This window comes from Calypte anna, chromosome 1 (assembly GCF_003957555.1).
Source record: "Calypte anna isolate BGI_N300 chromosome 1, bCalAnn1_v1.p, whole genome shotgun sequence".
Classification (NCBI taxonomy): domain Eukaryota; kingdom Metazoa; phylum Chordata; class Aves; order Apodiformes; family Trochilidae; genus Calypte; species Calypte anna.
In genome coordinates this window covers 75,302,498-75,316,935 of record NC_044244.1, presented here as the reverse complement: position 1 = coordinate 75,316,935, position 14,438 = coordinate 75,302,498, and the positions used below count along the sequence as shown (strand labels likewise).

The following is a 14,438-nucleotide window of genomic DNA, read 5'->3' as shown; positions in this document are numbered from 1 at the left end:
ACTGCAGAAAGCCCTGATGGAATTTGAGCTTATCCTATTGGAATCATACTGGGCTATTTCCAGGGACCTTATTTTTCATTAGGACTGTTTTATTCAGAGATATGAAAAAACTTATTAAAATATTCACTTTGACAGCAAATGATTGTGAATGCCCCAGATCACACTGCTACACGTTCTTTGGAATTTATATGTAATATGTAAAAATGTATGCCTTTGTATAGAGGTATTTGAGATGTGACCCATCTGAAGCAACCTTGCAGGGCTTCTGTCTATCCGTACACACACCTTTCTGTTGACCTGTTTTAACAAAGCATATTTTATCTACCTGAGAGCAGACTATTTGAATGAGAATTAAAATTAGGGACTGTTTCAGAACCGACAAATAGATATAGCCAAATAATATACACATATATATATAGCCAAATAGACATCTCTTTCTGTTGACTCCTCACTCTCCATCCAGTCACCGCAGCTTCTTTTGTCTCTAGCACAACCAGTTAACTGCCAGAGGTTGCATCTGCTATTGTACATACAGGGAGAGCAGCAGCATTTCTGCAAAGACAAATTGCTCTTCACACAGGTATTCAGCTTTCCTTACACTGCTGCTGTTATAAACTTAGCAAATATTTAAATAATGCAGTTATTAATGCAGAGAGGTAGTATATTGACAGCAAATATAAGGGTAGTATAAGGATATCTGGGAAAGGGCTGGGAATTGTCTATCTGTAAAGCTGAGACATCAAACTAAAATCTCTCACATTTTTTTTCTTGGACAGTAAAATTAACTTGAAACTGACGTTAGAAAAACAGTTCAGAGAAGCACCTTTATGTCTCCCATCAAAGCCTCTACTATGGTTTTATAGGGTAAACAAAAACTGATGCTATTTCTGAAACATAAATAGTACTGTCTGAAAATAGCTCATATTACAAAGAACAAAAAGGATTAAAAAATAAGATACTGAAGTCACACGTGTGTTTGTTTTCATTCAACTAAAATACAAGCAGATGTGTAAGTCAGAGTTGAGGTAAATAAATTATAAAACAAACTAAATACTGTTCAGGTAGAAATAAAGTTAAATGTTGTTTTCCTTATCCCCTCACGTCCACTTCGTTTTCTAAACCATGTTTAAGAACAAGTTATAGATTATGAGGTTTAAAACATCAGTTTCATTAGAAATCTCAATTTCATGGCTTTTATTTTGCTAGAATATTTTTCAAGTCCTCGAGTAGTGGGAAACTGAAAAGAAACAACATTTTTCCCCATTTTTTACTATTTTCCAGGCAATATTTCCAATTTAAATCAGAAGCTGAAACATCAAAAAAAAAAAAACTTGACGTCGAAAACGTTGTTACCTCCTCCACTTTGCTTAAGAGCTGAGAATACTTAGTTTGAAACTGAGTTTCTCTCTTATTCTGGAAACAATAGGGAAAAATACTGTCTGTGTATGTATATATATAGAGAGAAAATATATATAATCCTGTAACAGAAAGATAAATGACAGCATCCAGTATAAAAAAAAAAAAAGTCCAAACTTAAGTTTCAACTGTACCTCAGGTTATCTACTCCCTGGTTTTTCTTCTAATGAATCACAGGGCTGTAGCTTCTATCACAGTTATGTATTCTTCCCTTCTCTGAGGCCACAACAGTGCTTTTGTTCCCTTAAAAAAAAACAAACACAATATAAAAAACCAATTTTTTTTGTAGGAAGAAATATGAAATTAAAATAAGAAAAATGGAAAAACATCACTTCAGTAAAAATAAAGGATAGGAGAGGGAAGAATGGCCATTGTAATTCAGGCACTACACTGATACTAAGAAGTTCTTGACTTTGACATAGAATTCGTGTAGTTTTGGACATGTGATGTAGGATGCAAATTTTGTTGAGTGACCAGGTTCCAAACACTGGTGGTTCTTGGCGTAGCCTGATAACAGCTTCTCAAGCTGAGATCTCCCTTTCTTTTAATTCCTTCTCTTAAAAATAGGAATAAAACATAGCTACTTCACGGGGGTTTTGTGTCTCTTCATGAGTGCCTGTATCTCGTTGCAAAAAAAATGCAAGAAAATATTGCAGTGATGGGGAACCCTCAAACACCTTCAGGACAACCCTAGTAGGAGAAAAGAAAGCAATGGAAATTGGATGCTCTGTTTAAAAGGAAGGGTTAAAGGTCAGTGGAAATACCATGTACAAAAACCAGTTACAAGTCTGCCAAAAAATTACATCTTACTTGCTCTGTTTCATTGTTTTTAAAAGAGTTCTGATCAGGAAGGAAACTTGCATCAGAGCAGCCCGTGTGATTTGTGACTTTTTTACTATCAAGGATTATCTTATCTTGTTTCATCATCATAAAAACATCTGTGGCTTGGAGTGAAACAAAACCAAGAGCTTTGCAACACCAGCATAATTAGGGGACAAAACTTGTAAGGGGCAGTGCCTAAGGTGAGCTGGAGCTGATGAGCCCAGGACCAAAGCTCTGTCTTCTCTGCAGGAGCAAATTCATTGCCCCTTGCCACCCCTGGCTGGCAGCATGGGAATGTGTATGCCTGTATTCCTCTTCCTCAGCCTTATTTTCAGAAGCAAACAGGATGTCAGCCTCCCAAATGAATCCATCTACCTCAAAACCAAATAAATGTACTAAGGACCTGCTCAAATCGCACTCTGACGGTATCGTCTCATCTCTCCCCTCGACTGCTCTGCCCCAGCTAGATTTCTCTGGGTGATATTTGTGGGTTTCTTTAGTTTTTGTGGCAATGCTTTACTTCAAATTCTCCAAATCTAGAAGAACATCAAACATGCCTTGGAAGAAAGTAAAAAAAAAAAAAAAAAAAAGTCTAGCTTCGACATCCTTTGACTCATGTGTTTGGCTCACCATTTTGTCTATTAAGGAAGGGATTTGCAGGCCATTTGCAGCAACACTGATAATCTTGACCACTTGAGCATCACAAATAGGCTCCTTATTTTTCAGCATGGCTTGTGATGGAAATTTTATGAGCCAGGATAATTGAAGAATTAATCAAATGACAAAATACATTTGGTTCAGGGGGGGTTCCTTCCTGTATTTCTAACAGGACTCCAGGAGAGGCAAGTTCAGTGCAAAAAGAGGCTTCGTTCACTGAAGTTGACTGACCTTTTACCAAGTGATTCTTCAGGAGATGATTGGGTTTTTCTCTGTAGTAGTTTTGGGGGTTCATTGGTTCCCAGCTACTGCTTTTCCTTTGCTGTACCTCCTCTACTTTCTCAGGAAGAAGAGATAGGATTTTATCAGGAGATTGAAGAAAACACATAACACCAGCCTTTGGAATTCCTTGCAGTGGTTGTTAAAACCTGGTGGGTTTAGCTATTACTCAGAGACATTTCTAGTGAAGTGAATTGTTTTCACTGAATTCATCTCCAGAACTACCTTCATGAACTCTAGCAATTAGCCAAGAAATTTACTGCAAATAGTAAACTAAAGACAATTACAAAAATTACTTCGAGGCTATTCACGAAGATGACTTTTTACTTGTTATTTCTGACTTTTATTGCATCTCACAGGCAAACCAGTCCAGGCTTGGGCTGAACTCCTATGAAACAGTAGCTCTGCAACAGCTTACTGGTGTTGCTTTCTTATTATTTAGCATCCAGTTTGGATATTAATTATGTAGCTTGTATAGCAATTACTGTCACAGAGCAAACAACAAAATAGCAGCTTCAGTTGCAGAAAGCAAAAAATCAACCAACCACAAAGAATACAGTAAAGCAGTTAGACAATACAAACAAGAAAAATCCTTTATTTCTGTTACAGAAATGGACTGTCATTTTTCTGTCTGGGGAGTCTTGGCCTTTCTGAGTTTGGCTCTGGTGGTTTCATTGACACTGAACATTTCACACTATATGAAAAAGAAGCAAGGTAGGTCATGTCTGTCTGTAAGGAATGGAATTTGAGTGTTTTTCTCTGTGGAGAAAGCCATCATTGCTGGTAGGTTTCAAGCTAACAAACAGATTCTATTGAAACTTTAAGTTTCAAGAGTTATTCTAGTAGAGAGGATGTAACTTCTAAAAATTTTTAGGAGACTCACATATGACTGCAGAATGATTGCTAGCTGCCCAATCTGCTGCTAAAAACAGATATCCAAATCCAGTCTCTGAATACAAACCAGCAGAACATGTACAAAGTGAAGAATATGCTTCTGGCTATCAAAGTAGATTCTTAATATCTGTAATCTCCTTTTCTTAAGTGTACATCTAATGTAGAGTGGCTACTATTTGTATTTTAATTTAAAAAAATATTTTAAGTAGCTGAACTGAAAGAAAAGACATTTGAGAAAATTTTATCCTCCCCAAATAACTTAACATTATTTGAATTTCAGATTTTATACACACTATATGCCGAATTAGCTTAATTTGCTTTTCATCACGGGATCCTAATGTAGCTCTTACACCCAATGAGTTATTCACAGTAAGGAACTAGTGTGTTCAGCTTATGTTGAAGAGTGACTGCAGTTGTACTCCTGTTTTGGTTAAAATTAACTATGGCTTTTTTTAACAGAATCAATTATGCCAATGCAACCTCTCTTACCCATGCAATTCCACGGTTATAAATTTGCACAGCCCACACCACTCCCATTCAGGGAAAAGCTGTCTTTACAACACAGGGAAAACTGCACCTGTGGGTGGGCAGGTAAACACTGGTGGATTCAATCATGTTAAACACATGTACATACAATTTTGACATAAGCAGAAAGCCTTTGCTTAAAAATTGACTCACCAAGTATAAGGGAATTAGATTATTAATCATTGATTATTAATTATTGAGCTGCGGGAGTGTTGTGGGATGAGGAGGGTAGGAGATGCTTTTACAGTTTGTCTTTTAGTGCCACCAGGCATTATTTCTATGATGAAAAATCACATTAATTTACAAAACTAAACTTGAGCAAGGTTTTGGTCAGATTGGGTGATGCTGCATTGCTCATGGAATCGGAACTTACTGTGGTAAATTCTGGTGTCTTGGAGCAGAGGATGGATAGACAGTCAGACATTCCTGAGTTATTAATCATGCTCTACCAGTAAGACTTTTTGTAGCCATTGCCTCTTTGCTGCAGTTTCCTTACCTTTTTGGGTCACAGGTTAGCTCTCTTTCAGAGATTCAAACAACAGAACTGGTAAAAGAAATAAAAACTTCAGCTTGTAATATGAACATGTGATGGATGCACTTTTCTATGCAGAGGAAAGGATGAGGCAGTAGTAGTAGTTGTAGGAAACAGGGAATCAGCTGCACATTACAATAAATTTCTGAGTTACTGGAAACTAATGTAGACTTTGCATCTACAAGCACAGTGTCATAAGACAAACATTTCTTGTATTAGTCAAAAGTATCTGAGAAAAGTAGGGGAACAGCTGAAGGTCCTGAGAGCCAAGAGCTTTTGACTGTATTCCCTACAGTGAAACCAAATCATGACAGTTGAGTCAATTACCCGAAGTCTTTTAAACCAGCATGTTTTGTTTTCTCCTTACTATTTTTTCAAATAAATTTTCCAGCTAAATTGCAGAAAGACCATGAAGACTACAGTCCAAGGTAAGTTGGATTAAAAAAAAATTTCTGGTAAGCGTAAAATAACCAATAAATGAGAGATGGCTTTGAAAGGCTAGCATAGAGGAAAATCCAGTATCTCATGCAGCCTGCCTGAAAATATCAGGGAGCAGGATGGTGGTGGAATAAAAGTAATGCAGTAGAGATGTCCTCCAGTCATTTTATCAACAATGAAATAATTGCATGCTAATATAATAATTCTGTATACTGAAGAAGTGGAGGTATTGAGCTAAAACACTATTTACTATCACTCGAACTAAAGATATTTGTAAGAAATTAAAAGGACCCTCAGAGAATGAAAAATTACATTCCTATACTTAATACTTGTGGAATAATAATTTACATGTATTTATGATTCATACCCTTCTTTTACATATGACATTCAGGGCCAATAAAACAAGAGTCTGCTTACAGATGCTGGATGCATCAGGATCTGTTACAAGCCTGTATCTCTTATTCACCATAAAAAAAATCCCAAACGATAGAAAACAGTGATGGAAAGACTCTCATCTCAACTCAAATGTAAAAGGCCCTTGAACCAAAAATACAAGAGCTTTCACCTGTTACTCAAAACCAATCCTCAATTACAAATTTATTTGAAGTTGGGAAGTCTGTCTATTACAGCCTGTTCAGTTGAAAAATACCACTGGAAATGTGGCATCAGATTGCATTATTTCATTCCTTTGACAAGACACAGAAGAGGGATGAAAAACAAACAAGGTTACACAGTGCAACTAACAACTCCCATCTTGCAAGCATGCTTGGATACGTGTTCAAGCAACACCAGATAATGAAACACAAAGTACCATTCGAAATCCAAAGCTGAACTTGGCTTTGGTCTTCTCTAGTTGTGTCAACACACATATTGTGTGTTTCTTTCAGTAGCCATTAATATTTCTAGAACTACATCAAACAGTAGCTTAGCAGTCTTGGGATTAGCTTTCCACTTAACTAAGTTACAGGAAAGAAGAGGCCAGTTCTTGGCTAGATAACAAAAATGTCTCTTCAGGACACAGACATAGCCATTTTTGAAGTTCCCTTCCTCCAATCCCTTGCCCCCCTGATATTTTTGTTCTTGTTTCTTTGGATCACATCCAATCTGCTATTGCTATATGTATATAAAATGTTTACAGTAGAACCATGGGATCCTAAATAAAGCATATTTTCTGTCAATTAAAAGTATTTTTCCATTCTCCCTCTAGCTGTGATGACTATTACACAGAAGATGACCCAGTTTATGGCAATCTTAGGCAAAATATTTTAGGTAAGTTTCACTTGAAGAACATGCATCTGTTCAGAGGCTATAATGAATGTATGGTTAAAAGCTGACTGACCAACACTTTGTATTACTCAAAAGCAAACTTGAGAACATACCCCGTTCCAGTTGCTGTATTAATACATACTTGGCATAGAACTGCAAAACATCCTACTGCACTACTATTTGAAAGAACAGATGTCATACTAAATTTAATTTTTTTCAATGCAAATGATGCTGTTCAGCCAAATGTCTAAAAACCAAGAGCTTTTCTACATGTATAGCTGCACTGGTTGAAAAAATAGCCTGATCCATGCACCTGTGTTGTATGAAAGGAGAGAAGGTTAGCACTCCCCTTGATAAGGATGGAAGAGGCCCCAGTGGCCTGTACAACACACATACGGTTAAGGCACTGCCACCTACTTTGTGGCATTTAACCAATGTTTTTGTGGTTGGAGAGCAGCCAGACAGAGAGGGACCTGGGAGTTTGGATTGACAGGAAGCTGAACATGAGCCAGCAGTGTGCCCAGGTAGCCAAGAAGGCCAATGGCATCCTGGCCTGTATCAGGAACAGTGTGGCCAGCAGGTCCAGGGAAGGGATTCTGCCCCTGTACTCAGTGCTGGTGAGGCCACACCTTGAGTCCTGTGTCCAGTCCTGGGCCCCTCAGTTCAGGAAGGAGATTGAGATGCTGGAGCAGGTCCAGAGAAGAGCAAGGAGGCTGTGAAGGGATCCAGCACAAGTCCTGTGAGGAAGGGCTGAGGGAGCTGGGGGTGTTCAGCCTGGAGAAGAGGAGGCTCAGGGGAGACCTCATCGCTCTATACACCTCCCTGAAAGGAGGGGGTAGCCGGGGGGGGTTGGGCTCTTTTCCCAGGCAACTCTCAGCAAGACAAGAGGGCACGGTCTCAAGTTGTACCGGGGGAGGTTTAGGTTAGATATTAGAAAGAATTTCTTTACAGAGAGGGTGGTCAGACATTGGAATGGGCTGCCCAGGGAAGTAGTGGATTCTCCGTCCCTGGAGATATTTAAAAAGAGACTGGATGTGGCACTCAGTGCCATGGTCTGGTAACTGCAGCAGTAGTGGATCAAGGGTTGGACTTGATGATCTCTGAGGTCCCTTCCAACCCAGCCAATTCTAGGATTCTTTGATTCAACAGAATCTAAGGCACACTAACCAAAGTCATCGCTTTCAGAGAAGCTAACAGAGAGGAGCACACACCAGTGATCTGATGTGGCCGCCCCCATATCATCAGGGACAGTGACAGATATGGTGAAACAAGCCCAGTGGCTGAATGGTGGGCAGGGACAGCTTTTTTCTGGTTTACTGAGATGAACTTAATAATCCTTTGCAGAGAGATACCATATTAAGGGCAATAAATTCCTATAACTACAGCTAGAGTTAGATATAATGAGGGTATGTCTCCTGAAGACCTTATGGTGTTGAAGCAGTATTTAAGTAACATGAACACAACTTCTTCTTTGCTGGCTTTCGTTAAGGCTAAGCAAAACTAAGCTAAAGTACTTCAGCTGTGGGGGGAAAAAAATAAACAAAACAAACCCAACTTGTTCATACATGGTTTGCATAAATTTAAATACATTGACACTACAAACATCTGAAAACTCCATGGAAGGAACCTGTGTTACTGATGGCTAAAATGAGATATGACATGAGAAAATAACTTGCATGAGATTTACAGAAAACTGAAAGCAGAGTCAGAAACAGAATTTAAATCACCAGCTGCTGCAGCTCACAGCTTTTCTCAGCCACAGAAAAGATGGCCTGTGCTGAAAAATGCTGTTCCCCTTATTGCAAGGTGTCCTCCTAGCACTCTAAAATGATGCCCACTCAGTGTATGACAAACTTGCCATCCATATGAACAGGAAATTATTTTCACTGTGTGTCTGAATTTCCTAGTTGTTTGCCACTCTATAAATAGAAGAGCAGATCTCTGTGTGATTTGAAAACAAAACAAACTTCTACCAAAGTAAACTGGGGGGAGAGAGTTCTGTAACAGGGAGAATCTTTTCTTAGGAGTCAGTAGAGTGTCTTAATAATTAAACCATTTTTCTACTTTGATAAATTGTAGAGGAATGTTGTTACGAGCAGATGAAGTCCCAGCCTCAAAGTCCAGTTAACCAGCTACAGGTATCTTTAATTTTAATTCTGGATTTCTGTATTAGGGTAATGTGGTCTGTCTCAGACTTCTTGTGTTTATCCCACAGCAATAACAAAAATCCTTACACTGCTTATCATAAAAATTACCATAAATTAGTATCTCAGTTCATCAGGGAATTTAGGGATAGCCTTGACCTTTTGTTGAATCTGCGTCATTAAAGAGGGAGCAGGAGAATTATGGACAGCTCATTTCCATCCATATGATACGATAAAGCTCAGTCACAAGCATATAGATCAGGCTGAATTAAGCCTGCAACTACTGCCATGGCTTAGGTAAAGAATTAATTTTATTTATTTTGAACATCAACCAAGTGAAAACAAGCTCAGTCACACAACAATCATGAATTTGACTATCTCCTGTCTAAGAGAACACCTGTATACTTTAACAAATGAAAGAAAACTACTTTTATATTAATTTGTATTTTGTTGACATACCTGGATTTCTAAAAGCATCCAGGTTTCAAATGAAATTGGTTTTTAATTGAAGTACTCCTAGCATCAATTTTATGAGTTGATTTCCAGGTATTTCACAAGGACCAGTTTCCAGCCTTTTTCTCAGGATACTACCAGGGGGGCACTTTTTAAATCTAGATATTCATTTTAATTAACTTCACAGGAACAGAATAATCTATGAAAATTCCCATGTCAAAAGTGCTTGATAACTTGGCTTGAAAAACAGAGAAACAGAGGAATGACAGAGAAAACATTCAGTTTGCACTGGAAATGAAATCATATATGCAGACAAACATCACTCATCTTTGGTATTCTGCACAGACAAAGCCTGTGAAAAATGTTATTGCTAATAACTGAATTCCAATTTAAAACAAACATACAAACAAAATGGAAGAAACAGATGAAACAGTCTTGCATCCCAAAGAATCCCAATCACTTTGGGATCCCAAAGAACTCCCAATCACTTGGAGTGATTATGTAAGCTACTTTCATTCCCATAAAGAATCTTTCTCATAATACCTTGATGAGTTTTTCCTTCCTGTCACTATCCTATGAATCTGAGTAACTTACCATTAGGTTATGTTGGTTTATTGACTGTGCTGCCCCATCTTAAGAATTTGTAAGATTAACAAATTCATTTACAGCTAGTTTGGGTAAACTTCAGCCACAGTTATGAATACAGTGTGGGCGTAATTAAAGTCAGAGCCATAATGTTAAAGCAAGCATAACTAGTGAATGTTAAATATAAAGTGAATTTCCTTCTAGGTGGAGCTGGACGGTCAGATGTGTTATGCCTCACTTGATCACAGTGTCAAGAGAAAACACAGAAAACCAAGGAGGAATAAAGACCCTTCATTAGAGGAGGCTAAAGCAGAAAGATCATCTAATTCTGGTGTGATGTCTTCTAAAGTTACCATTTACCTCAATAGTGAGCAGCTGGCTGCAGAAGACACAGGAAGTGTAGAAGCTGTTCATGATGATCCCATCAGATTAATGGGTTTGATTCACACTACAAAAGGAGAGAACATCTGAGGTGGCTTCACAAACCAAACATGTAATCATAAAGTGATATCTGCATATTCATCATGGAGGAAGAGTGAAAGATTAGAGATAATATCCTGGCAGACTGACATGCAGGCAATGATACCACGTTGGTGAGTGTTCCAAAACGTCCTCCGAGCAGATCTACAGACTAAGCAAGAAAACAAGTATAGATCCAGACTGCCACTTTGATGGACCTGCCCTTCTGAAGGCATTTTGAAAGGGAGTTTTAGAAGCTGGTATCTCAGCATTCACATGGCATTGATTCCAGTAAAAACGTATCCTTTGCTTAAAACAATGGTCAACTTTCAAACAGTCCCGAAAGACCCACTCTGTTGTCAGTAGTGCTGTAGCAGAACATAACTGTTCTTACGTAAGGATTTTAACAATACTTTTGGAAGGAAATAATGCTCCATACTTGCACACTTAGTGATTTAGTTCTTTTCCAATTAAAAACTGAGCTGCTGTTCAACATTGTGTACTTTCCCACTGTGACTGATCTATGGTAATAACACAATATATATATATATATAAAGCTAATTGGATGATAGTTTAACAGCTTGTTTAAAGCAGTAATTGTACATCTTGCAAGATTTAACAATATTCTCATACATCTTACGTTTCCTCTGTGAGCAATATCAGAATACATCTCAACTCTCTACTCCTCTACTAACAATGTTTTATCCAGAAAAATTTAAAAGTTCAAAAGGATATTAGCAAATGATCTGTAACAATAAAGTTTCAAGGCAGGATTTTTTTCTTCTAATATTCCATATGATGGCTAAATTACTACTACGTTTTACATTGCCATTATTACCAACTATTTTATAGATGTAGAAAGAACTTTTTATTTCCCCAAATAACACATATTGTGTGAAGATTCATCTTAAGACTTTAAACTCATAATTTTTTATACACCGGGGACTTTTTTTAATCTGGAAGTCATTAAGTAGTAGTAGAAGGAAGTAGGAAGGTAAGTTGATATAGTATGCTTACCTCTAGGTGCCAAACAGTTCTGTCTTCTCAAAAAGAGGTTATTAGTGCCTTTAAACTCCATGCAGAGCACAGCGTGATAAAGCTTGAAGCTCTGAAGCACATGCAGGAGCCCTTCAAGTGTTTCAGGTCCTGAAGGTGACAGCCCTGGAAGCAGTAGCAAGAAACAAAACAAATGAAAAGCCATAGTCCAGAGACTCAACACCTCTTCTCAAGTCAGAAGTGGATGCATAAGTCCAGAGCTAGGACAAATTCATAAAGAAAAAAAAAAAAACAATATAAAATAAAGTTCTTTGACAGCATGGTTCAAGTCTGGTTTAAATCCTAGTTAATGGAGCCTCTCTAAGATGCCTTAACTTTTATGTTAGAAAAAAAGGAAGGGGACAAGGCCTGCAGACAAAGCTGCCCAGTGCCACTGCCTGTCTTGTTCTAGCACTTGCTCTTTCGTGCAGAAATCTGTATATGGTTGCCACTTAGACCATGGAAACAAGGTAGACTTGGCATTAGAGTGACTGTGTCATCATGAGAGAGGAGAGGCTGAGGGAGCTGGGGGTGTTCAGCCTAAAGAACAGGCAGCTCAGGGGAGACCTCATCGCTCTCTACAACTCCCTGAAAGGAGGGGGTAGCCAGGTGGGGGTTGGTCTCTTCTCCCAGGCAGCTCTTAGCAAGACAAGAGGGCACGGTCTCAAGTTGTGCCAGGGGAAGTTTAGGTTGGACATTAGAATTTCTTTACTGAGAGGGTGATCAGAAATTGGAATGGGCTGCCCAGGGAAGTAGTGGATTCTCCATCCCTGGAGATATTTAAAAAGAGACTGGATGTGGCACTCAGTGCCATGGTCTGGTAACTGCAGCGGTAGTGGATCAAGGGTTGGACTTGATGATTTCTGAAGTCCCTTCCAACCCAGCCAATTCTATGATTCTATGATCATGGCCTTAGACCAACAGCCACTGGACAAACAAAAATAAATACTTTTAAAGAACCAGTAAAACACTTTACTGGAGAACCATATTAAATTACAACCCTGACTAAGATCCTAAGGAGGGAAAGGAGAAAGGCAAAGCCAGAGCCAAAGACCAAAAGTTAAACACCAAGCTATTAGTTCATGAAGTGCTGACTTAGTTCAATTAAGACTGGTAGGAACTTGGTTAGATTGGAAGGAATTCTACTTTGTTCAACAGCAGGAACAAAATAACTAATAAACCAGATATCAACATACTCTTGCTTAGACTCACATATCAAAATTGTTCGAATTGCATGAATATGTAATATTTGTAGAAAATATTTAAATATAGCTGGCACCAGACACAACTCAGCCCTCTAACAAGATTGAGAAAAAGCTTTCTTAAATAACCTCTTCAGCAAATAAACACAGGCCCTTGAGTCTACTTGTTTCTATTTTCCAACATACATATGAAAAAAAGAGATGCTGGGGTTTTGCATAATACAATTTTTGTACAAAGGGGACACAAGTTGCTATCTCTGTTTTCTCACAGCATTTATATTCTTAACTATATCTTTCCTCTATGAGTTATCTAAATTCAGCCTGTCATTTCAGCCTCACCATTAATCAAATGGAAATGAAGCACACACTTTTCTCACTGAGTGTCCATGAAACAGTAAATGCATTTCATGGGATGAACCAGTTTCCTCTGTTTTCTTAGCCTTCATTGTTTAGTCCAGATAGTTATTTGTATCAGTTTTCAGCATTTGCTTTCCCTTGCAGAACAGCTTGCTAAAAAAGCAGGGCCCTTTTGTAAGTATTCTCCTTTAAGACACATTTAATTACTGCTTCCATTAAATTATTCACTCCTGTCACAGACTGCCCTTCAGGATCATCTTCAGTGGCCTATCCACTGTTTCCATGGCACCTCTAATTCTGCTACAGACCAGATTTAGCTTTATTCCTCCAGCTCTTTACCCTCTGTCTGCTTAAATAAGCACCCAAATGCCCTTCTTTCTTTAAAAAAACAAAACAACTTTTTGATACAGTTTTCAAATGACTCCTGAATTCCTACATAAAAGAGCATGTTCAGTATTTCTTCATCTTCAAGCCATTGCAGAAAGACTTATATAAACTATGATATTTTAGCTAAATTCTTTATGTATAAGGAAAGTTTCAACTAATTACAACAGAATAACCAAAAGTTTATACTCTCTCAGTAACCTAGCCTATTTTTCTGGTGTTCTTCACAAAAATTTTGAAGCAGAGGGAAGCACTGTGAAGCTGCTCCTATTAGCAGTAAACCCAGCATTTAAGTATCAGCTCAATGGAATAGTGAAGAAGAGTAAAAAAGAGAGGAAATAAGCTGGAAGAAGCACAACTGGAAGGGAAGAACAGAGGTCAAAACAGCAGAGATCAAGGAGCATCAAATCCTTGCAACTCAAGAACAGTCATACTTCAGTAGCTGTTACAGCATCTGACAATCTCTGCAGCTGCATCTGTTTAAACATTATTGGTAGAAAAATCAACACAGACTTTTGATTGTGTCATCCATTCAATACACTGCTGGCTCAAGTGGATATTGGAAGATCAAACTCTTAAATTACTTGTGTAACTTTCTCCCATTTTTCTTGCTATTGCTATCACCAAAGAAGTGGTATGAGCTTATCTTCCAATATCAAGGCTTTTTCAAGAGTTACCTCTTAAAATTCTTTTTAAGTAATTTTCATGGAGACAATGAACTATGGCTATGTTGTTTAAATAAAATCTGGATCAACCACATTCAGGTTGCTGAGTAGAAATCATCCATACCCCAGAACACATCCATACCCCAATTCCAATATACCTTTAAGTTAATTTAGAACAGTTTAGGAGATTAATGGAGTTATGTAATCTCTTAGCACTGGTGTATCAAGAAATAATAGGAAATAATTACCTCATTAAGCCCAAGGGGAAGGTAGTTCATAAATCATATTCTCTACACCCCCTCTATGTCTGGAACAGGAAGAAAAA

At 38.0% G+C, this 14,438-nt stretch overlaps 1 protein-coding gene and 1 non-coding gene across 2 annotated transcripts; both read left to right on the top strand.

Moving 5' to 3' along the window:
• The first annotated feature begins 3,785 nt into the window (after window positions 1–3,785).
• LOC103531183 (T-cell receptor-associated transmembrane adapter 1) lies at window positions 3,786–10,482 on the top strand. Its single transcript, XM_030469195.1, has 5 exons — window positions 3,786–3,888; window positions 5,517–5,553; window positions 6,771–6,832; window positions 8,909–8,967; window positions 10,216–10,482. Exons 1-5 carry the CDS (start codon window positions 3,786–3,788, stop codon window positions 10,480–10,482), a joined length of 528 nt encoding a protein of 175 aa, XP_030325055.1.
• On the top strand, window positions 7,145–7,272 carry LOC115600507. Its single transcript, XR_003989030.1, has one exon. It is a non-coding gene; the product is annotated as a U6atac minor spliceosomal RNA (small nuclear RNA).
• Window positions 10,483–14,438: the final 3,956 nt, after the last annotated feature.

What these genes read in the sequence shown, in the direction of transcription:
- LOC103531183 (XM_030469195.1), top strand. Translation starts at nt 3,786, where the DNA reads ATGGACTGTCATTTTTCTGTCTGGGGAGTCTTGGCCTTTCTGAGTTTG. An exon ending in CTATATGAAAAAGAAGCAAG is followed by an intron (nt 3,889 to 5,516) that starts GTAGGTCATGTC and finishes TAAATTTTCCAG; the next exon opens with CTAAATTGCAGAAAGACCAT. An exon ending in TCTTAGGCAAAATATTTTAG is followed by an intron (nt 6,833 to 8,908) that starts GTAAGTTTCACT and finishes GATAAATTGTAG; the next exon opens with AGGAATGTTGTTACGAGCAG.